The sequence below is a fragment of the Clavelina lepadiformis genome, chromosome 1, assembly GCF_947623445.1.
Source record: "Clavelina lepadiformis chromosome 1, kaClaLepa1.1, whole genome shotgun sequence".
Taxonomy (NCBI): domain Eukaryota; kingdom Metazoa; phylum Chordata; class Ascidiacea; order Aplousobranchia; family Clavelinidae; genus Clavelina; species Clavelina lepadiformis.
Window position 1 is genome coordinate 3,105,316 of NC_135240.1, and position 23,745 is coordinate 3,129,060.

The 23,745-nt window shown below is 35.6% G+C and overlaps 1 protein-coding gene across 1 annotated transcript; it reads right to left on the reverse strand.

The window, feature by feature from the left end:
- Window positions 1-3,513: 3,513 nt before the first annotated feature.
- Window positions 3,514-14,307, reverse strand: LOC143456947 (E3 ubiquitin-protein ligase pellino homolog 2-like). The gene is made up of 10 exons (XM_076955208.1): window positions 14,044-14,307; window positions 13,841-13,973; window positions 11,446-11,544; window positions 8,628-8,740; window positions 7,856-7,949; window positions 7,084-7,281; window positions 6,210-6,308; window positions 5,900-6,109; window positions 5,682-5,797; window positions 3,514-4,308 (listed from the first exon to the last, which is right to left on the reverse strand). The coding sequence occupies exons 1-10, from the start codon at window positions 14,229-14,231 to the stop codon at window positions 4,182-4,184; spliced, it is 1,377 nt and encodes a 458-aa protein (XP_076811323.1). The 5' UTR covers window positions 14,232-14,307; the 3' UTR covers window positions 3,514-4,181.
- Between the last annotated feature and the right edge of the window lie 9,438 nt (window positions 14,308-23,745).

The following is a 23,745-nucleotide window of genomic DNA, read 5'->3' on the forward strand; positions in this document are numbered from 1 at the left end:
CAATCTGGATCTTATGTTTATTATTACAGAACAACCAGATAACAAACAATTTAAAAATAGAAAAAAGTGATAACGTGATGTGGAAATAAAAAAAATATAATAATGATCAAAAAAGAGTCTGCAATGTTGTGGGTGTGTACCGTGTGTTATTCACAGGGTGTCAAAACATTTGGACATTGCAGACTCATTAGCATATTTGTACATTGTATTTCTTATTTAACGTTACTACCACTTCTTCCAACTTAAGAATTATTGTTGTCGTTATAGAATCTCATGCCCTCAGGTTCAACAAATTCCACTACGGATCAGCCAAAGTGAAAAGTGTTGAGCCTGCACACACAAGATTCATCAATGTGCATGATAAATTTTTTTATGTTCACATCAAATTATAGTAAACAAACAAAGAAAAAGTGGTTGATTGAATGCCAATTTATAATAAATAAACGAAAAGATTAAGGCTTCAGTACACACTATGACACCAAAATTTGCCTCTTCCATGCACAATTTCTGGTCAAAAACCACTAAACTTTTTCAGCCAAGCAAGTCAGTTGCAACAGATTTATTTTAAAATTAGCTAGGCCTACCACTATTTCACTGGAAAAAATAATGTGTTGAAAGTAGGTTTTCACAGTTCCTTGTTAACCTAACTTAAATGTGATAGGCTAACATATAGGCTAGTAACATAAATTTGTGAATGTACCTATACCTTTTAATCTAAATCAAACTTTAACCAAGCCCTGTAAATAGCTGTAATCAGTTTCTCGCGTACCAAACGACCAATACAAATATAGGCTACCTTATATTCTCCTATAACCTAACCACCTGTCTTTAACAACGGGCAGTGTGATCCATTTTCGGTGAAATAGTGCCCGACTACAGGCCTACAGAGTTTGGCATATCACTGTAAAAAATCTTTTCTAATTATAAGTCAGTGAGACAATTGAGACTAATAGTTAGTCTTCCAACGAAAAGTATGGCTTATAGTTAGTCTCAATTGTCTCACTGACTTATAATTAGAAAAGATTTTTTACAGTATAGGCGTACTAAATACTTCTGCTAATCACTCTCCTTAAAATGATACGGTAGCATACCGTAATATACTTGAGATATTTTCGAGGAAACAAGAAAAACATAACCTTGCGAATTTTTCAAACACCGCACATTAAGCAAACTTCCCTGTGGGCCTATATTTGCAGTTACCGGTAGGCCTACGTTACCGAGCTTGTCTTTTACGCATGTTTGATGAATACACTAGGCCCTAGGGCCCCAGCCTACTCATTTTTTACTTGGTTTTTAGATTTTTTCTTATATGATCTGATTGTCTTTTTTATTAAATATACAGTAGCAAACAATGTTTTGAAATTTATTAAATCTAGTTTACCGGTTTGTAATATGTGCCATTGCAACTTTCTTCCCAGCAAAATATTCTTAACCGAACGTGTTTTTGCTTTGCGTTGAGGTGCTTTGCATAATAGCTAAACAAAAATTGACGCACCCCGTCCTTCTAGGTCAGGGGTCGGCAGCCTTTTGCACTGAAAGAGCCATTTTAACCGATATTCCACAAAATAAAAATCTCTGGGAGCCGCAAAACTATTTTCACAATAAAACGAAAATATAATAACTAGTCTAACTTCTGCTAGTAGACTGCTAAAAACAACTTTTATGTTAATTGACTAATTATGACGTCACAGCCAGAATGATTATGCTTTCATTTACTATAATGTGCTCATTGTTGTTATAAAGACGCGAGTGTTGTTCTGTTTGTTTCTACTGTAGCAATAAATTAATAAGAGCCGCATTAGAAGGATGAAAGAGTCGCATGCGGCTCCGGAGCCGCAGGTTGCCGACCCTGTTCTAGGTAGTGACCACGTTAATTATCTCTACCGGTAAAATCAAAACTTCATATTCATGGGTTAGTTACCTAACACTAATGTAGGAAAAGTCAGGAAATATCACGGTTGTGCGATGCCCCACTTAAAAGTTACAGATGCACTTAGGTTGAAAATGCGTCAATTGACGCGCCCCGTCCAATCAGTTTACGATCCGATCATCCGATCAGTTTACGACGTATAGTTTTCGATTTATTAACGATTGAAAATGTGTGTGCGGGGTCGGCCAAGCCTTTTTTTTTAAACTCGCGAGCCTGGTTAGGATAGGGTTAAAGAAGGCAAACAAACATTCCTCGTTTCGAAATACAGTAATGTAAACATTCAAGCGAAATTATTATTATTTAAAATTATTATTTTGGTTAATGTAATAAAACCGTATATTGCATATGATGCAACAAGTAAAGACATTCGGACAAGAAATAAAACTTTGAGAAGTCATAATTAGAAATAAAATGTAATTAGGCTACATGACCCATATTCACACAACGTTGGAAAATTGAAAACTGAAGAAGTAACCAATTTTTGCGATCGCCACACAACTTTTTACCTGCAGCAGGATATGCTAAATCCAGGATAAAATGCACACAAAGCAGAGATAATAGACACAAAAAATTTCAGATTTTCCTAAATTAACAAATTGCAATTGGTCAACAACAACTGATCCATCTCCCGGATCTGATTAAGTACCTGTACACAAATTATGTGGCTGATTTCGATCTTTAACGAGCTTTACGCTTCCATCATTCGTAAGCTTGATGACAGTAGATAGCTCTTTAGGAGAAGAAACTGCTTCTAGTTGGTTCATAACTTTGGCAAATTCCATTTGGCATAGGCCTACACACCCTGTTTCGCTGATGAAAAACGACTTCTGGACGTTACCTGATCCATTCTGTTTAATGAATGAATCATCATCAGAGCTGTATAAATACTTTTCTTCTTCAGATCTAATTGTTATATTCAAAGGGGACCTGAATTATAGAAAACTTGTTGGGGACCTAGATTGGCCCCATGATACTTCTTTTAAGATGGCTTTGAGACATTTTTCTCCAACCAGTCTTTGTTCTTTGATAACCTTGAAAGCTGATGTAGTTGTTGGTCTGAAGCCAGGTCAGAATAAACTGCTTGCCAAAGAATGTAAGGAATGGATGGTCAACGGTCAATATGCTGTCATTGAGTGTAATATTATATGTTGATGGTATGACAGTTCAGTTTACGTATATATTTTTGCCATTTATCAATACCGCATTTTACGGACCATAAGGCGCACTTTAAATCCTTTTTTTCCTCATAGGACATAGATTGATCGTGCGCCTAATGTATGGATCATAGTGCGCATGCGCGCAACGTATTTTAATGAGCTTTATACGGTAACCCATGCGCCGTATGTATGAACAAAAAACTAATCAAAGCAATTTATTGACAGTGCGCCTTATGGTCCGTAAAATACGGTACTACAATGATTTTAATAAATGCGCAATCAATCCATTGCTCGTCATGTTTTGCTTCTGTGGGAGCTTCAATATTTTTCATCAGAATTTGTTTGCCACACAAGTGAAGCATTAATATGTCACCCTTCTTACATAATAAATTTATCATTTAAACACCCAACAACCGTTTAACAACACAATAAGAGAAATAAGATGTTACATATATAAAAACTGGTATATTTCGGTCAAAGTAAAATAGCAATACAACGTAAAGAAAAGGAACATCTCACAAGACTACGACAAATGTGTTGAGCAGCAACAGTATGAACATTTCGAATTCCGAACAGTATGCACATCGACAGCAAGTCAATTCCTGATAGCCCATGAAAGTATGACGACAACATCACAGAGTACAAAACAAGCTTAAAAATTTATTAAACTATTTTCAACGTTAATATGAAACATGAAAACGATGCCTTGCAAGTTGGAAACATCATGCAAAATGTTGATCTTGTGGTTACCATATGTTTTTTTACAACTTGTTTTTAATTCATTGACTACCAGTCATTGCAAGAACACTAAGAAAACTAAATGAGTAGCGCGAATAAATATGCGTACAGCTATGTTATAAAAACAATGAGACAAAATTAACCCATCTCCTTCCTTAACAACATCATTCTAGTCTGTGTAGGGCAGGTAGACAGTTCAATATGAACTTTCTTGATGGGCAAGATTTTGGCCTATTTGGACTTGGGCCTTTGCTCACTGCGCACATCACATGGGGAGCGTAGACCAACAGCAACACATACTTGCATTACAAAAACGTATTTTCCACAGCTGTTTGCTTTAATGCATTGTACATGTGTCAGTCAACTGGTTGTTGCCAAATTAACTTTTTATATCCTGGATCACCCTCTAATGGCGTAGCGCAAAAGGGACAAGCGGCATTGTATGCTTGCGTTCCATGCGGTAATGCTGTCCGAGACCAATACCTGCACAGAAAACATGGGTTTGCTTTCAGACATGCTATGCCATACTTAGATAACATTGAGTAGTAACACGATTTAAAACAAGTATAGCCAGTAATTTTTAAGGCATTTTGAAGGTCCAAAACGGTTTCTTGAATTTTTCCAACGTCTCTCAAAAGTTGTTTTTTCAGCAACCACACCAAAAAATTAACAATTTCATGAACGTCAAGCTCAATTATTGTTCAGACACAAGAGGGAGAGGACAGAAACAAGCGATGACGTATGGTTATATACAATCCCATCATGCACAGGGTTAACAACTCCAAATCCTTGAAATTTAGCGTTTTTACGAATTTTGCTATAACATTTGGCATGATAGTTTTGGCGAGACATCTCAGCATTTTTTGGGAAAACGTGTTTCAAACCAAATTTCCATGTGTGAAAAGAATGCATCGCCTGGGACGGCGCTAATTTTGAAGGAAAACATTCTAGTTTTTGGTAAACTTGCACAAGCCGCTGACTAAAAATTCATTATTATCGGTGAGTTGTCGTCCCATTTAACCTATGTCTGGTAGCAAATTTTACACCGCTGAAAGGCAGCATAGATACAATTGTACCTAAGTATATTTTGTGTAAAATTTATCAATTTGTATGCCAGATTTATTTAACTTAGGCTACACCGCAATTCAATCAGTAACCCTTCAGCACAATAGCACACATTGGCCGATCACACACAACGTATGATCACGTCATAACGTAAACCGATTATTTTGGAAAGTAACTACTTTGCCATCTGCAAGTCAAACATTCCGATAGTAAGTTTAGGCGGTTACAATAGCCAGAAGAACAGGTATGTTAAACGTTGATTTCAGAGGCGTAGTGTTTAGTTTTTTAAATTTAACTTAGATCAGAAAAGATATTTAGTAGGTACTGTATTTCGACTCTAAAAAAATATGTTAATAATATATAATTCATTTAAGCAGTTAAGGTTAATTTCACAGTTAGGTAACGTAACTGCGGTCTCCTAAAACTTCTTACGGTCGCGAAAGTCAAACCTTACAAAAAACGCTGAGTGTAGCAACACCTGATACACTCAATACCACCTGAGGTTTTACTAAACTTTCTTACTACTTATAAGACAGCTATTCACTCGTATACTGGTTAGTGACTATATTGCGGTAACAGGTGTTAGAACAAACCCGATAGTAACTATATTTTATGCGCCCATTCATTTCTGTTTGATGAAAATAACTTTATGTATCAAAGGTTTCACAACTGAACGATTGTTCCAAGTGCATTGCACACAACTGACAATAATAACGAAACTTATTAACAATTCTGTTTTAAGAACGTATGTTATATAATTTTCTGAAGGTTAGGAAAACTTGTTATCTTACAGTGCAGTCTTTGCAGAACACACATGCCCGCATGGAGTAATAAAATGGGTTGGAGAGCCAATATCAACATAAAATGCAGGTTCATTGCCCATCCACAATGGCACATACTTTCCAACCTGTTAAGCAGAAAACGATATCCATACAAAAAATAATGCTAAAAGAGTAACAAAATAAAGAACCTAATGAAGACAATTTTATAGATAAAAAGATACACATACTGATCGACAGATAGGGCACATTCGTTCTTCTTCATCTCGATTTCCCCCCGCTATTCTAACATGAGCATGACCACATTCTAAGTACACCCACGGCTGCTTTTCAGTTTCTCTTGTTGCTCTGTTTCTTCGGGGACAAGTAAAGGCGGTGAGACCGACAAGCAATTCATTCAAATTAAGATTATGGATTAGTTGATTGATATGATGTGGCATCTGAGTGGGCAAAATCGATATTTAAATGTATGATCCTAAATGATGCTTCAGAAAAAAAAAACGCTTTGGTGTAACATTCATGCAGCATTTATTGTCTCACCGGCATGCAATTAACACTGCTAGAAGATCTCCACAACAAGGTGACCCCACACAAATCAATTATCGTACCATTGTCTAAAACATTACTATCACCATCAACCTACAAAAAGTATTTTGGGTAAGAACTTTACTGATCAAGAAACTATGTGTACAAGAATAATAATCATTTGAGATTTTCAGTGAAAGTCAAGCATATTCTAAACCCAAATCTTAATCATGGTTCTATAGAAGATGATGATCATTACATATAGCTTCATGTTCTTGGCAAAAATAGACAAAATAACACATAGAAGACAAGCTGTACACTCAAACAAATAACTTGATGCCATAATTAATTCTTTACTCTAGTCTCCAATTGCCTAATTGAGATACCAACAAACAAGGAATACTAGAAAAATCCAACTTAATGTATATTCTTCACATGAATGTGTTTTAAACAGAAATATCTGAAGTGATAAAAAATTGCAAGATAGCTTTCATTATGTGGGCATCAAAAATATAAGCTAATTAATTACATAATTATAATATTTATGATTTTAACTGTCCTGGCTGCCTACCAAAGTAACTGTGACGTTAAAAATCTCAAACATTTGGGGGCCAGTTAGAACACGCATACTGTGCTTGTCATACTATTAATGCAGACAAGAAACACCAGACACCAAGGTGACTGGCCTATTTGTCAGAGCTGTTTATTTAAGCGAATATGTCACATGTTCTGATGGATGGGACAGACTGTGTGGGCTAGTCAAAAAAGAAACCATGGTGTAGGACAAATCCTAAACTTTAAGTGAACACTCCAGCAACTCTGCATGTGTATGTTGAAAAAACAGCATTAAACTATGTCCTATAAATGAAATGTTATGTGGATGTCTTACCTTTGCTCCAGGCATCTGTGCTGATCGTGACTCGCGTGATCGATATATATCACCACGCACGGACGTTTCCTTCCATAGTGTTGGCTCGTAACTTTGGCTGAACCCATTTTTGGGTTGCATAATTAGAACACCATTAGTTGTCAGACCATCAAAAATCCGTTTACCATCTTTATCAATGGTCAATTTTGGTGCTTTTTCCTGCATTACAGCGGCTATTTTTTACTTGCATACAATTGGCAAGCATAATTTTCAGTTTAAATATTAAAATGCTAGTCTAACACAAAACAAGACAGACAAACCAAAATTAAGGCTGCCTGAAACCAACCAACAACAAATGTGATAAGAACACAGACCACAATTAATTACAGAAATGTGAAAGTGTATATAATTATATATACATGAGAATGATGAGATACAAAAAATGGCTTAGTTTAACCTTTCAGAGAGTGTTACATAGGATGTAAAATAGTCAATTTTTCGCCAAAGTTAAAACCATAGGTTAAAGGAGCATAATTTAACTTCTAATTCCCATGTCCTTTCATGTTATAAATTTTGGTTACTTGGTAATTTTGGTGGTACTGTTATATATACAACAGAAAATATATTAAGATTTTATAAAAACCAGTATTCCTATTAATCCTATACTTTAACATTACCATGCTGTTAAATAGTGAGTCCCATTAAAATACCCGGTGCCAGCAACACAGTATAGGAACTTTGGCAACAAGGGAAACATTTACTGTAGAAGCACCAAAATATTGTTCCTACTTACACCAAGTACTATGTTCATTGATGTATCAAAACCGGCAGCATATATTCTTGCAGTGTATGGAGGATTTCGGTCACAAACTATTCTACAGGCAAACCTAAAATAAATACAAGCATCAGTGAGTCAGCTGATTCTCCAGCATCAATCACAAATCCTAGGTCCTACAATAAAAATCCTACAATATTGAAGTATTTTTCGGACTTAAAAATGCTGGTTGCTCAGAATTTGGAACATGTGTGATGATGTAAAAATGATATCATCCTTCCAAAAGACATAACATCTTTTCTAGTGCCGGGGGTTAGCTGACATTTTAATGTAAACTGTCTTGGAAAATGGGCCGAGTAAATTTAAATCTAATCCTGTTTAAGGTGTTTCATTGTAAAGTTTTTAATTGATATTTCTTAAACAAAGTCTAAAACAGCAGTGAAACACAATTGACCAACTCAACTGAACTTTATTATTAAGAAAGACTTTCATTGTACAAGTGCTGCAGTGTATAACCACTTATAAAATAATTATGGTATTGATTAATTAATTATTTATCAAGCTTACCTGCACGTAACTTGCTTTCATTAACCCTGGGAAAGGTTTCCTATTAATACACTAAATATTCCAGTATTTGGAGACAGGGAAGCTATTCAGTACTGGTAATTACTTTTGTGGTTAACATCTTTACAAGCCCACTTCTGTCACTATGTTTATTATGAATATTTTTTAGAATTTCTTGAAAGTAACAAAATGACTTACAAATGCATCAACAAAAATAAAGCAATACCTGGATATTGTGCTCTGTTGTGGTTGCTGGCTTCTTTGATGGGTAGAAATAGATGTACCAGGAAATATATCCATGACTACAAAGTCAATGGGTTCTTCATTAGACCTTCCAATCTGTGTATACATAAATAATTTAATTGATCATTTATTCAGAAAAATTGAATTCAATTTGGCATATGCCTGAACGCTATACTCATAATATAATACAACTTAACAGAATTGTATCTTACACTGTTGTTTAAATACAAGCCAGTGATTTTTAAAGGTAAACAATATTATCATTAGGCAGGAGACCTTTTAAATGTTTTAGATATTCGAGTCATTCGAGTAAATTTTTTGTAATTTGTAGCTAAAAGAATGGTAACAATCCTCTGACAGTATTGGCCTAAAACCACAAGAGGGAATGGTACATTGCAGATCTATTGAGAGCGTATTTCGGGCCCTGAGTTGCGAAACGCACATAAGATTTCTCGGCTTCACATCTGACACTGCGCTTTCTGTTAGCTTCGACTTCCAGGGCAAGTCCAGGCTTGCCTCGAGACGGCTAAGCTTACTGATATGTTTGGTAAATTAACTTAGCCAACGTAAAGAAGGACCGGCACGTTTATTCCCGCCGAATCCTTATTTGTTCGTCAGTACTTCCTGGCGTTATTAATTCGTAGCGGTAATCACACGTTAACTTGTGACGAATAAAGTAACCAACAAAATTTACAATATTATTAACTCGTGGAATTTTAGGTTTAATAGTTTAACTGCTGTGTAATTTCGTGGCAGAAATACGTCAACCTGCATGTCTGGAAATGAGTACGCAATTAACATCAACTAAAGTTTCACACAATTAAATATTGACCTGAAAACATTTATATTATGTATAAAAGCTAAAAATGGGAAACTTCAGTTTCTTTAATAACGCATAACAGTCAGCTTGCCAACTTCTACTCGTTTACACTGCACCGAAACTCGCAGAAACATCGTGACTGGCCATGACAAAGCAGCAGTAAATGTCAGCAAAAACCGATTATGTCACAACGCACACAGCACACGAATAAAAACATCTCTCCAACGCACATTGCTGTGAAAAAGTGAGTATTCGAAAAGGTAACCACAGAAGATTGTTCACCTAATACATAACCACGAACTACCGTTCTGTATTCACATTAAAATATCCCAGTGTTCGGGATAGTTGGAATGCATAGTTTTATACGTTACCGACAGTACCGAAAATGAAAAAAATATTTCCTAATGTAGTACTGTAGTTGTGTCCGAAAAGTTGAGCATAGTTACTTGGAGATGAATATCCTCCTTCCGCGTTGCTGTTACCCAGAATGAGCCAACGCTACACTATTCTATCAACGGCAAGCAAAACGCGATGTGGACAGCATAGATTTAGTAAACTTCAGTTTCGGCACTCGATACCGTCACGCCTATTTGCTTTGACATGATGATTGAATATCCCTCGTTGAAACTCGTGAGTAACGCAGCATACAAGTATACAAGGAAACACTGGCATGCAGCTAACAAATACCCAATTTTGAATATTTTGAAAATTCATGGTCATTATGACATAGCTGCGTGAATTTATGAGCAACTGCAGACTCAGTGAGCACACGGTTCGAGTTGTATGTTACCGATTTTTCCATTCTGGTAATTACTTGCGTAACACTAAAAACGTCACAACAAAGTATGCAATTTTCAAGAAAACTAAACCAGTTTGATGCGAATTCAAGTAGTGTAGAGGACATACAATCAAGTACATACACTGTTCCAGGATTAAATTGGTGTTAAACAGTTTAGCCCAAACGAGCCTGCATTACTCAGCAGATGAATACCGTTAACATGTCACAACATTTTTCAGTAGTATTTAAAATAGTTATACTGTATATGCTTTCAAATAACTGTTGACATAATAATTTACATAATAATTGACATAATAATAATTAAATTTACTTACATTTAAACTGTCAATGTAACTTATTTACAATCCAGCTTTAATTTCTTTCAATTAAACAAAAATTCAATAAAACAATTCAAAAGTTCAGCCAATTTGACTTTGTTTTGCGAGAAATTACTGTTGATTTTGCACCAGCTCTATAACTCAAAACTTAGTTTCAGAATTCATTTCACACAGTTTAAGAAAGAGGAACTGTTTTAACAAAGACCAGAGAATTCCTCATTTACACAGTTCTTGTCATAGACCAAATATTAGCAGTGGCATGTACTGTGTTATGCCGGCTTTGCCCCAGTTAATACTGAGAAACTTTGGGTTACTACAAAATATAACAATGTTTCATAATAACAAATAATAACAATGTTTCATATCAACAGAAAACAGAGCCCACAGATCACATTTACATTCCAGTTAGGCAATAAAATACAGTATTTATGTAGCTCACAAAGACATATTTAGTCTATTCACCTGAAAGAACTATATAACTGAGTTTCAGTTTCTTTACAGTAACAAACATAACTTTGTGGTGTCAATAGACATTCTGGAGCCATACACAAATTCTTAAGCATGTTAAAGGTAATTACCGTATTTTACGGTCAATAAGGCGCACCGGGTTATAAGGCGCACTGTCAATAAAATGCTTTTATAAGATTTTTGTTCATACATAAGGCGCACCGGACTATAACATAAGGCGCATGGGTTACCGTATAAAGCTCATTAAAATACGTTGCGCGCATGCGCATTACGATCTGTACATTAGGCGCACCGGCTTATAAGGCGCACGATCAATCTATGTGGAAAAAAAAGAGTTAAAGTATTTTATTGTTTATTTGTTTATTTTATGAACCTTATGGTTCGTAAAATACGGTACCTGAAACATGTCAGTATCAGGGTCAAGGATATATGGCACAACAACGACATTCCGTGGTAATATGTATGAAACACTGTGATGTTCTTTGCTGTTGAATGTCTAAAAATACAGCAGAAATATTCATGAGTATTCACGCATAAACACGAACATAAGCTACAAAACAATACATTATAAAAAATAATGTTTTATTACACAGGCCAACAAAAAAAATTTTTTTTCAAAAGGCATGATATGTTAGATCGATTTAGGGGTATATCAGGGGCGCTGAGTCCGAAAATGTTATTACTTTTGCTGAATTGGCTCTAGTTTTTGAGATATTGCTTCTTCCTACATATACCATGAAAAGTTAGAAATGTATGCTATAAAGGTTAACAAAAACTGAAGCCATGTGAAGCAGCTATTTAGTTTTGCCCAAATGTTTAGTTGTCTGGCACAAATTACTCTCTTGGGAGGTAAATAAGACCTTAGATTAGTTTATATCATCTCCCATCAAGCACAACATAAGCCTTAACATCTACACACAGCATAACATTCTTGATTTGGCAACAAAAATAACGTTTTAACGGGACAGAGAAGAAATGTTAATGCAATTTTTCTCTCAAGAAGATAATTTTGTATACTGTAAAAACATCGAAGGACTTCTTTCATCTATGGGTCTACTTGAATATAAACCAGAAGAATGGAGGTTATTCAACGACAGCTCCAAAAAAAGTTTGAAATGTGTGCTACTTCACAACGGAAACAAGTTTGCCTGTGTTCCAATTGGCCACTCAGTCGTTTTAAAGGAACACTACCAACGTGTTAAAATGGTCTTGAAGAAATTTTCTTATGCTGAGCATAACTGGGAGATATGCGTTGATTTGAAAATGGTCAACTTTCTCTTAGGACAAGGCGGCTACACCAAGTACCCCTGCTTTATTTGTTACTGGGATAGTTGGGCCACTGATCAACACTGGATTAAAAAGGAGTGGCCCATACATGAACAGCTTGTGCACAGAGATAAAAACATTGTAAATGAACCTTTGGTCAGTCGTGATCGCATTATTTTACCCACATTGCACATCAAATTGGGTTTGATGAAACAATTTGTGAAGGCCTTAGAAAAAGATGGTGCTTGTTTTGATTACCTGTGCAAAGTGTTCCCTAGTCTTAGTATTGAAAAGCTGAAAGCAGGAATTTTTGATTGCCCACAAATACGAAAATTACTTTAAGATCAAGTTTTTCCATCACACATGACTGAAGTTGAGAAGGCAGCCTGGTACTCTTTCGTTGCAGTTGTAAAAGCAAGCAACTGTGTGGATCTCGTAGAAGTGAAGCTTACGAACTTTCAAGCTCTTGGATCAAGGATGAGCATAAAAGTTCACTATCTATTCAGTCACTTGGATCGCTTCCCTGAAAACCTCGAAAATATGAATGAGTGAGGAACAAGGTGAAAGGTTTCACCAAGATATCAAATTAATGGAAGAGAGATATCAAGGTAGATGACTCACATGATGGCAGATTACTGCTGGTGCAGTGGTGCCTAATGCGAAGCTGTCCACAACAAGACTACAGGCGAAAGTCGTACAAGAGGGCTTTCCTGCAGATGACTTTAAGCTAATTTGAGTAATTAACTAGAGTGCATCTAAGAACTTCACTAATGCACATCCTGAAATGGATATATTTCTTCGTAAAGTGTTTTGCTTTGAATACTCCGTGGTTAATGAAAAAAATTGATTGCTTGTTCATTTCGTCTATTTTACAAATTGTTGTCTTTCTTGTGTAGGCTTAGGCATACTTGGTTTGTTATTACCAAATTACTGCTATTTATTGTTCACTTCAAGTAAGTTTTAATGTGGTATTGGAAGCTTAGTCTCACAAATTGCAATATGTTAGGAGAATCTGATGAAAATACGAATAAATGGGGCATTTTTTGTGTTGAATATAAGGAAACGAATAGATTTATGCAGCATTTCCTCATTTAGCTAATCTCATTGTGTCTTTAGCTTTTGCTCATTCTTGTGGTTTTAGTGCACATAGACTTACAACAACATTTAATATAGGCAGTTCCTTAATATAAAATGCAACCTACCTTCAAATTTAAAAGATACCAAAAATATCGAAATTCGCTAATATCTTAAAAACTAGAGCCAATTTGCAAAAACTAATGGCATTTTCGAGTTCAGCGCCCCTGATATACTCTAAAATCGTTCTTACCTTCCATGCCAAAATTTTTTTGTTGGCCAGTGTTATCTTTTGCAGTTCAATAAATAAAGTCCGCAAATTCCCAAAATTGAAGAGTACCATATATCAAAATGATGGACAGAAATTAATCACCAAATCAATGCATCGTAATGCTTACTAGCAGAATAAAATTCACTGAATAGCAAATGAATGATGCTTAGAACTACATTACTTGAGATTGAGATGCTCTTGGGAAAACCTGATGTTGGTCCGAGGGTTTGACTCCTGTCGCTTTCTTTTTCTTTCGTAAAGTAAAACAACTTTTTCGCCGTCCTCTGTCGCCACCTGGAAGCTGTCCATTTGTTCTGAAATGATAAGTGAAAAGATGTTTTAATACTTTATAAAAACACCAATCACAAGCTATTTCATTTATACCCAAGAACAATAAGTTCTCCGTAAATTTTCGCTTCATCTTCATCAGCTGGTGGAGTACAAGTAGGCTCATGGGTTGTATTGTCTTGATATTCTGCCACATTTTGATGAGCTGTATCAGAAGTGTCTATTTCCATCCCAGCTAGGTGTTCAACTGGAGATGCTACATCCATTTCACTTTCTGTCTTCATTAAGCCCACGACAACAACAGCAAAATTAACATGAGCTACTAAGTAGTTAGTTAGAGTAAAAAGCAATATAAATAAAATAGCTGCATGTAAAAGAGGAATCAAACATATTATGTAACATCAATTTTAACCCTTATAGCACATGCGTTGACATTTTGTCAAAATCGATTTTTTGTGTGACATTGCTCTCGCAGCTTATGCACTAGCTCAGCAAGATCCTGTGACGATGGTGAACTTCTGAATAGCTTACTGCTGTAGCGATTTCAAAACGCTAAATTGTTTCCACAATGAGTTATTTGCGTTTTAACTTAATCGGCACATCTGTTGACAAAATGTCAACAATCAGAAACATTAGGAGTTTGGAATATAAAGTCACTACATAGTAGTTAGCTATTATCACAATGTGATAACCGGGGACTTACAGGAGAGTTGTGTGGAGAGTTGTGTGGAGAGTCCATGTGTATTTAGTCAATCACTGTCTGACTAGAAGGAGTTAGATTGCCAGTTGATAACTTGATATAACTCAGAAGAAAAATATTGTCTAAGCAGTTGTGTCGGAAACGTTTGCCTTAGCTCTAACTAGCTCTTACAAGCTCTGCGCAACGTCTACATTCTTAGGGAATCCTTGAATGTGGATGAACAACTCATCGGATATCGAGGCAAAATTGCTGGAAGAACATTCATGCCATCGAAACCAAGGAAATATGGTGTAAAGTTCTTTTGGCTGTGTGAAGCCACATCAGGTTTTGCTCTAAATGGCATTATTCATTCCGGAAAAGAAACCGACTCGGCTCCTGACAGAAATCTTGCAAATGATATAGTGATGAACTTGCGTTTTGTTTACTTTGGTACTGGTCGTGACATATACATTGACAGATATTTTACATCTCTTGGTCTTGTTTACAGTCTCTTGCTTCAAAAGCTTACATTGGTTAGAACAGTAATGGCTAATCGCCGTGAAGTTCCATCGCAGCTCAAGTCAGCAAGGAGAAGAGAGGTGGAAAGTACTGAAGCATTGTATGACCATTTGAACAACATTCTGCTATTGTCATATGTACCAAAACGAAACAGGAATGTCCTCATGATGTCTTCTTCACACTCTTCTGTTTCCATCACTGAAACTCACAGGAAACTTACAGTTATCATGGATTACAACAAATATAAAGGTGGAGTTGACACTCTTGATGAAAACTGTGAAGAATTCAATTGCTTGAGGAAAACAAATAGTTGGCCAATGGTTAATAATTGCAATTTGATAAATGTTGCCAGTAACAACGCATTTCTCATAATAAGAGGCAATGGGAAAAGTAGAAAAAAAACAGATTTTCTAAAAAAGCTTAGCTTTCAGCTTGCTCAAAGTCATCCATATATATATGTCATATGTCATATATGTCACCATATGTCATCCAAAGAAAATTGGCGGTAGAAACTAAACTACTTTCCAAAAAGTTCGTTGATGCTGCTACTTCAAGCACTTTCAATGGCGCAGTTCAAGGTATCAAACGGGGAAGATGCTACAGATGTGCAGAGCATACTCGATCTTCATGTGTCACTTGTAGCCGACGGGTTTGCCCACGAAACAGAAAACTTCAGAAGAACAAATAATGCTGGGAATGCTGAACAATTTGTTGCAGTGCTCCACGTTTCTTCGTTTTTGTGTTTGAAAAACACGTGGTAAAATTTTTTCGTTAAGATTTTCTTGCATTTTATCTGAGAACTAGTAAGCTAAAACTATTCCTGGGAAGACAGCGGACCTCCCAATTAGGATTAATAATTGTTTTGTTAAAGTTTTATCAACATCAAATCATCTAACACAACAACTTCACTTTAAGACCAGCGCATTTGTATCGAAAAACACAAGGAAATACCATGTTGACAATTTGTCAACATATGTGCCGATTAAGTTACATAAAATCCCTGTGCTAATAAGGGTTAAAGAACCAAAAAGTTTAAACAAAAAGTAACAACGGCCTTGATGACGACACCAATTTCAATAGCAATGCAAATAGACTATTAAGTTGACACCACATCCTATGTGAGCCTATTGCAAAATTGGTAGCATGCTTAAATTATAATTATTTATATACGAACTGTGAAATGGTACATTTTAATGTTTATGATATACATTACATACTTGGTGTAAAGCTAACTGTTTCGCAAATTTCACTGAAGTCTCATACGAAAAAGAGTGAGCAGCAGAACATAACGTGAAACGTTTGGCCCAAAACAATGATTTCAAGGAGCAAGGGCAAAAACAAAACAAATTTGTGGTTAGCAATAGCGTATCCATGCTTGTTTTACGCCATAACTCTCACAGCTACTATACATAAATTTATAAAATCGAATTTTTTCGTATCCAGTTTTTCATTTTGTACAAATTAAAAATGCAACTGAACTAAGTGCGCATGAATTTTTTTTGATTTGCTCTCAAGCTCGGCTGCTGATGGCGACCCAGTGAAGTAAGGCTAGAGGTTCAAGTATAAACTTATGTGAGTTGGGCTTTTGATCTCCATCATTAAGACGCCAAAATGCAATTGTTTAGTTAACTAATTCATGTTACACGCTCTAACAAAGAACAAATGTTTTTTCGAAACATGTTAGCTTTTTAAATTATTACAATACTTTGTGGTGCTTATTATAATGACTTTGTATACGTACAATGCAGCTCAACTTCGCAAAGCTCTCATCAAGAAATAAATATGATAAAATAAATAAGTTTGTTAACTACAATATTTCCTTGGTTGTAACTACAATTTCCTACAACACTTATTCTTCTATTGCTGGATACTTGGTAATACCGGCAAAAAACTACAACTAAAAGTAAACAAAACCTGTCACAAATGTGACTGCCATTTGTACTCATATAAGGTTTACTTTTGAAACACCATGTGACACTGATTTTTATATCAACCGTTAATTTTGCACTGTTCTGCATATTCTCAGTTCAGGCAAGAAAACCACAAGGCCCAATGCCAACGCACACCTCTGTAAGACACTTGGGTGCCTTTAATTTAAGAGAGGTTAATATAACACAGTCACAATCAGCACTTATCATACACTTTAGGTACCAGCAAAGATCTAAGCACAAGATTTTCAAAGTCCTTGATCGCACAATAGCATTCATGAAAATAATCATGATTTTTATTTACAGCAGTTGTTTCAAACTTTTTATTTGTTGCAACGTTTCATATTTTTCTTTAATGCTATATAAGTTAAATTCGCTTTACAATCGACATATTTTACACCGATAAAGATAGCATAGGAACAAATATGGTTTATTTGTTGTAAAGTTCACTTTTCAGTTATTGATAAGTAAGTTTCACTTGGAAGAAACACTTAAGTAATGCAAGAATAGTTTTGAGTTTCTACGCTCATAAATGGTTGCTATTTATTCCCAGTCGAACATGAAATCGGCAAAGTGGGTGAGTGGAATATTTGCTGACAAGCAGCAATAATTTCTTCAGATTAATTTCTTTTTTACTAACAAGGAATTGATCTCTAAAGGAGAGCTTGTATTTATTAACCGTGTTTTATGTGTAAAAATTCTGTCCTGCATCTTAAGTGATTACAATAAGCACCTGGATTTGTTAAGGAAATTTTACTGTAATACAAAGGCTATTTTTGTTTGTCATTTTCTCGCTCCATTATCCCTGTAGGTAGATGTAGGTCAACAAACATATCACGTCAAGTGTAAGGGTTATTTGCTCATCGTTATTTTTTTGCACAAACGACACAGCGAATGCACAAAATGGATATAAATAGCTATGGATATAATAGCTAGGATTTGCTAAAGAATTAACTTAAACAAGTTCTGTTTTGAGATACCCCAACTAAAATCTAATAATAAGTCTGAATCGCGATTTCTGTGCTATTTAACGAAGCTATTATTATAGAGGTCTGGCAAATCAAAGACTTATAAATAGGTTTTCATTTGCAGACTAGTAATTAGTTTTATTTGATATCCTGCTGTTCGAATGTAGTAATAGTTAGTCTTCAAACGAAAAGTATGGCTTCTAGTTAGTCTCAATTGTAAAATTGACTTATAATTAGAAAAGATTTTTTACAGTGCACAAAACACTTTCACGTCGAATTCCATGAAATTACCAAATTTACAATAAATACGATAAGCAATTACAGCTGCAGTTAGACAAAAGTTTTACAATGCAAATTTGCAACATATGAATGCAACAAGTTTTAGGAAACGTGTTGGAGTGAAATTAGTTTTTAATTGCTAAAAAAAGCGTAAGCGACATATTTTTTGAGCTCTTTTTTTCATTGATGAGTGAGAGCATAAGCAAGAGCAGTTGCCAAGCACTGTGTAACCTAACCGCTGTGTTGAACAACAGCCTGCATAACCATACTTTCAGTGAAATACCACCTTACCACGCCACCCCATTCGTCTACTTTCCGCCCATTAAGAATGGGGAGAATTTTACTTCGGCACAAGTATGGTTTGTGAACCCCATTCGTCTATTTTTCCGCCCATTAAAATGAACCTGCTTTCAGCAATGGGGTTTCCCACAAATCATATTTCTGCCAAAGTAAACATCTCCCCATTCCAAATGCATATATCAGGGGTGGGCAAATTTGTTCAATGAAAGAGTCACTTGCGGAAAAATATAAACACCAGCGAGCCGCAAAATCAGTAATGATTGTCAATTTGGTTATTATACTATTAGTAGTCATTTTGGGATATTACTTTTTAACTAAAAGACCCATAAAAACATGTTGGTGAGGTGCATTTTGACAACCTTTGCCATAGAGTATAGAATCTATACCTGAAAACAATGTCGGAATCGATGTCTAGTGTTACGTCATAAACGAAATCCTGGCCTAAATAAAGAAAAACTACACAGAAACTTTCATAAACGGTACTCTTGGTAGCCTTTACATTTTTTGGAATTTTACGATTCGACTAGAAGAGCCACAAAAAACATGCCGGAGAGCCGCATGCGGCTCGCGAGCCGCAGTTTGCCCACGTCTGGCATATATCTTACTCTAGGGTAAGAAAGGCATACTTCCTGCCATTCGAATGGGAAACTATTACCGCATTTTCAACGATTTTAATGGGCGGAAAGCAGACGAATCGGGTGCACCACGCACAAAAAATACATTAGGTTACTTGGAAAATCTTAAAAATATTGATCAAGCGCTTAAGGAGCTTTGCATGAAAAAAACTAAAAAAATCTCGCCTCCTGCTAAAAGATTCCACTTTTGTAACAAGCCCAATCAAAACCACTTATACCAAATATCGCAAAATGGCGCGAGTCAAACGAGTCGAAGGCCGAAGGGTCCACTGTCCACACTTGACACCAGGGCTCTCACAAATGAAACCCAGAAAATCCCTAAAGCTATGCCAAAAAATCCCTAGATGGCATGAAAAATCCCTAAACCATAATTAGCGCGTTATACTATAATTTTATCACTAGGGCGATTATTTTTTGACTTAAAAAACGAAAGTTTTTTACCTAAAAATTGAAAATTTTGACATTAAAAACTTTTTTTTGACAAATTTTGACGTATGAAGAACTCAAGTAGTTAAATTACGCATTATTGTACAAAAAACTAAAATTTATTATAGTAAAGAAGGTCAAAAATCTGAACACAGACCTAGCCTATTCCGAAAAGGGAAATGAGCTAATTACAAATCACTGCCAAAAACACTGCAATAAGACACAGCGAAAACTGTTCAATACATTTGTCTCAACACTCTAAACTAATATGTAAGTAGACAATGGGCCATTTACAACAGTATAAAGTAGGTTACAAGGTGTACAATTTAAAATGACAAATTCACCTACAGTGCAACCTCTATGACACCAAGACAATGCAGTTTTTAAACAATTTTGACTTGGTAAAAAATTTTGACTTTTTAAACAATTTCGACAATTTTTGACCTAACGCTGTATAAATTTGACAAATTTTTGACAAGTCAAAAAATAATCGTCCTACTTATCACATTACCCCAAAGATAGCTAGTAGGGGTACATATATAGGCCCATATATACAAATGACAAACAAATTATCCTTGTTTACATGCTAAAAGTGAAATCTGTATAAGTACTTTATAGGACTACTTATCAACAATTTCAAAAATCCCCAGATCATCAAAATCCCTAAACTTGTCCCTAAATGGGGCTAAAAGTTCCAATTTGGAACTAAATCCCTAAAAGTGAGAGCGCTGCTTGACACTACTCACTTTTGATGGCTCAATTTAACATGACAGGTGAGCGCGAAACTTTTAAAGATCTTATAAACAATCTATTAATTTAAACAATGCCCTAATAAATATAAAATTAGTATGTTTTGTATATATATTGTGTTATAAAGGCATTGATTTAAACGTATGAATATACTAGCTGTCAATTGGCATCTTCTTAATCGGGCTTTTAAAAGTTTGTGATGTACGGTGCATATTATACCACACAGATGGAAAATATAATATATACTTCCTGGTTTGGGAAATCTACTTTGGGAAGCGTTGCGTTACGTATCACCAATGCATGACTTCCTGTGTATCGTTATAAATCGTGACGTGAGTTCAGGGCCGGATTAAGGCGGGGGCTGATGGGGCTGCAGCCCCAGGTCCACACCCAAATATAGGCCCACCACTGCACTAAGTCAATGAAACAACTAGGCCTAGGTAGCCTAGGCTAATACAAATCTCCCAGCTATTATTGAAAACACAGTCCATGCACTGTAAAACCCAACCTGGTCATTATGACGCAACAATCGCTTTTTCTCGGCTGTTAGGCAGGATTGTTAGTAGCCAAGTCAAGTCAAGTTTATTTTGCAATAACGCACATAACAATATTGCGCATGCAGGCAGTAGCGAAAGACCACTATAGGGTTGTAATGAAAAGTGGTATATGGTGCCTTAGTCTGTAAGGTTTACCCACTTACACTACAAAGTCTGTTTCCTTGTGTATATCCTAACAGTGAACTTTGATAGACTTCAGCAATAATGACACACGAATGACTACTGTATAATCTGATTATATTTGAAGCTTCTTTGAACGAATACATCAAGATAGAACATTGTGACAGCAACAGCACAAAGACATGTTGCGGCGTTGAACGTAGAAACCGAAAAGACTGAATGAATCAAAATGCACGAACAGGGTAAGCTGTTGATTACGTCACGCAGTGTTATGCTTCACTGATTCCATAGATGAGAATTCTATGTCGTACATAATTTTATATTACATTAATTGATATATTTATCACATAACCTTCCGCAAGAAAATTTCTTTTTGTGTAAAAAAAGGAATTTTATGATCATTATAAAAAAAATTCTCGATGAGCAATAATTAAAACACTAGTGTTGATAACAAAAGTCAATATAACACGTAAAATGTAGATCACATAGCAATAAACGTTGAAACATAGTTACAATACAATTCATATTGGCAATACATTCGCAAAAAGATAGTAATATGTTTTCTGTAACTTATAAAGCAAAACGAAGGTACAAGCAAACAATGATGACGTTTATGTCACGACTTTAAATAGAAAACAGAATATCCTGACACGTCACGCGAATGCTTGCAAAATCAGGAAACGTCGGCAAATGTTTCATCTCACGTTTCTTCACGCCGTTTCCGTAAACAACGTATGGTATAAAAGTTTCGTATGTTCATGCGTTCTGATCAACATAAGAGAAATTTGCGCTAGGCATTTTCAAATATAAGACCATTCAATCATATTACAGCGTCTGGTTTTCCCAGTGTAGCTGCGTGAATATTTCACTTGGAAATACGCGTTTTGCAAAACATATATATAAAATTAGTCAAATATGTTTTGTAATTGACATTCAACATAGTGTATCGGTGTTAGCCTTGGGCATTTGTTTAACCTTCGAAAACAACCGCTAAATTAATTTAAAAATAAAAACGAAGAAGTATAAAAGCGGCTGGGAAAAGGAGAAATCTAGAAGAGAAGCAGAAGCTAAATTGAAAAAAATTGTAGCAGGTTCAAAAAAAGTGACTGATTTTTTTGATGTTGTAAGCGAACAGAAAAGCAACATTGCAGAAACGACGTCCTGTAGGCCTAATGCAACTGCTTTGCGACCATCTACTTCGAGTGACTGTATTGCAGAGCCACATATAAATATTGTTTCATCGGAACCAAATTTAAAAACCAAGTCATCTAATGTTGCTGAGTATGAAACACATGGGGTAAAAGAAACTATTCAACACGACAGGGATGTTGGATGCTGGGGAGGAATTTCTGACCAGCTGAGAGATTACTGCTGCCAAATATGAAGTTTAGAATTTCAACATCTTGATGCAGATTTTTTAACTTCAGAGACACGTATTACTGGCGATAAATTTAAACGGCGATTGTTCTAAATCGCTATTTTGGCGAAAACAATTGAACGGCGAATTATAACCACATACTTGCATTCCTTTGCCAAGCAAAATAAACACATAGCCTATGTCTATCGATCGTTACGTCATCAACGAAATGCTGGCCTAAATAAAAGAAAAAGAGCGAAACGTTCATAAACGGTACTCTTGGTAGCCTTAACAATTTTTTCGAAATTTACGATTCAAATAACAAGAGAGCTCAAGTGTCGCCATGAATTTATACGAAGAATTTCGAAAAATGACCAAGAAACCATTCAAAGGAATAATCATAACCCATTCTCATGCAGGTAATTAACAAGTAATAACTACTACAGTAGTACTAATGCCGCAGGTGAGATACAATGATAGTTCGGTTCGGAGGGTTTCGTTCTTTCGCTCATACCGTACTGTAGTCATTATTATTCATCCTATTGGTTTACAGTTATACTCGTACGGTGCGTGTTACGTTGTAGTTATTTAACGGTGTCTGTAACCCGTGGTTAATTCAAATTCTTTGCAAATGTCCACCATCAAGCAGTTTGGTTTAACAAATATGTATGCTAAATAAATGGTTACTTACTAAACTATTAGTCATTATCCAGATCATATCACCAGTGTCTCGGCAATTTTAAGGGGAATTGATTCGGCAGATAAAATTCCAGTCTTTATGCATTCAAGCTCAGCGGAGGAAACAAAACTGAACAGTTAACACTGTGATAAATTACCTATTGATGAACGATTTGGTAATTCTCTTCTATAGCCATCTATATGTCGGATACTGTGTGAAGATTTTCACAAGAAACACTTTTCTTACACTCTCTTAGTCTCTTTGTAATGGGGTTTATGTGTATAGTATTTCGTGTATGCTGAGCATAACTTTCTTGATTTAGGAGTAACATCTGGAAATGCGTTTAAACGAGGAAGCAGGCAGTTCGACATTCACATTCAACCGAAGCCAAAGATGGCTTTTCCTTTCGATTCAAGCCATCCACAAATCGAAGCTACGTACACTTATGACAAAGAAGCCTCATATGAAATAGCTGGTAAAGCCAATCAAGTGGTACCGGATTTGTATCATTAGTTATTGTCTGTGAAACGTTTTATACAGTTTGCCTAGATTCCAAAGTATAAGCCTAAGCTCCGTTGGAATTAAAAACGCGTTAATGGTG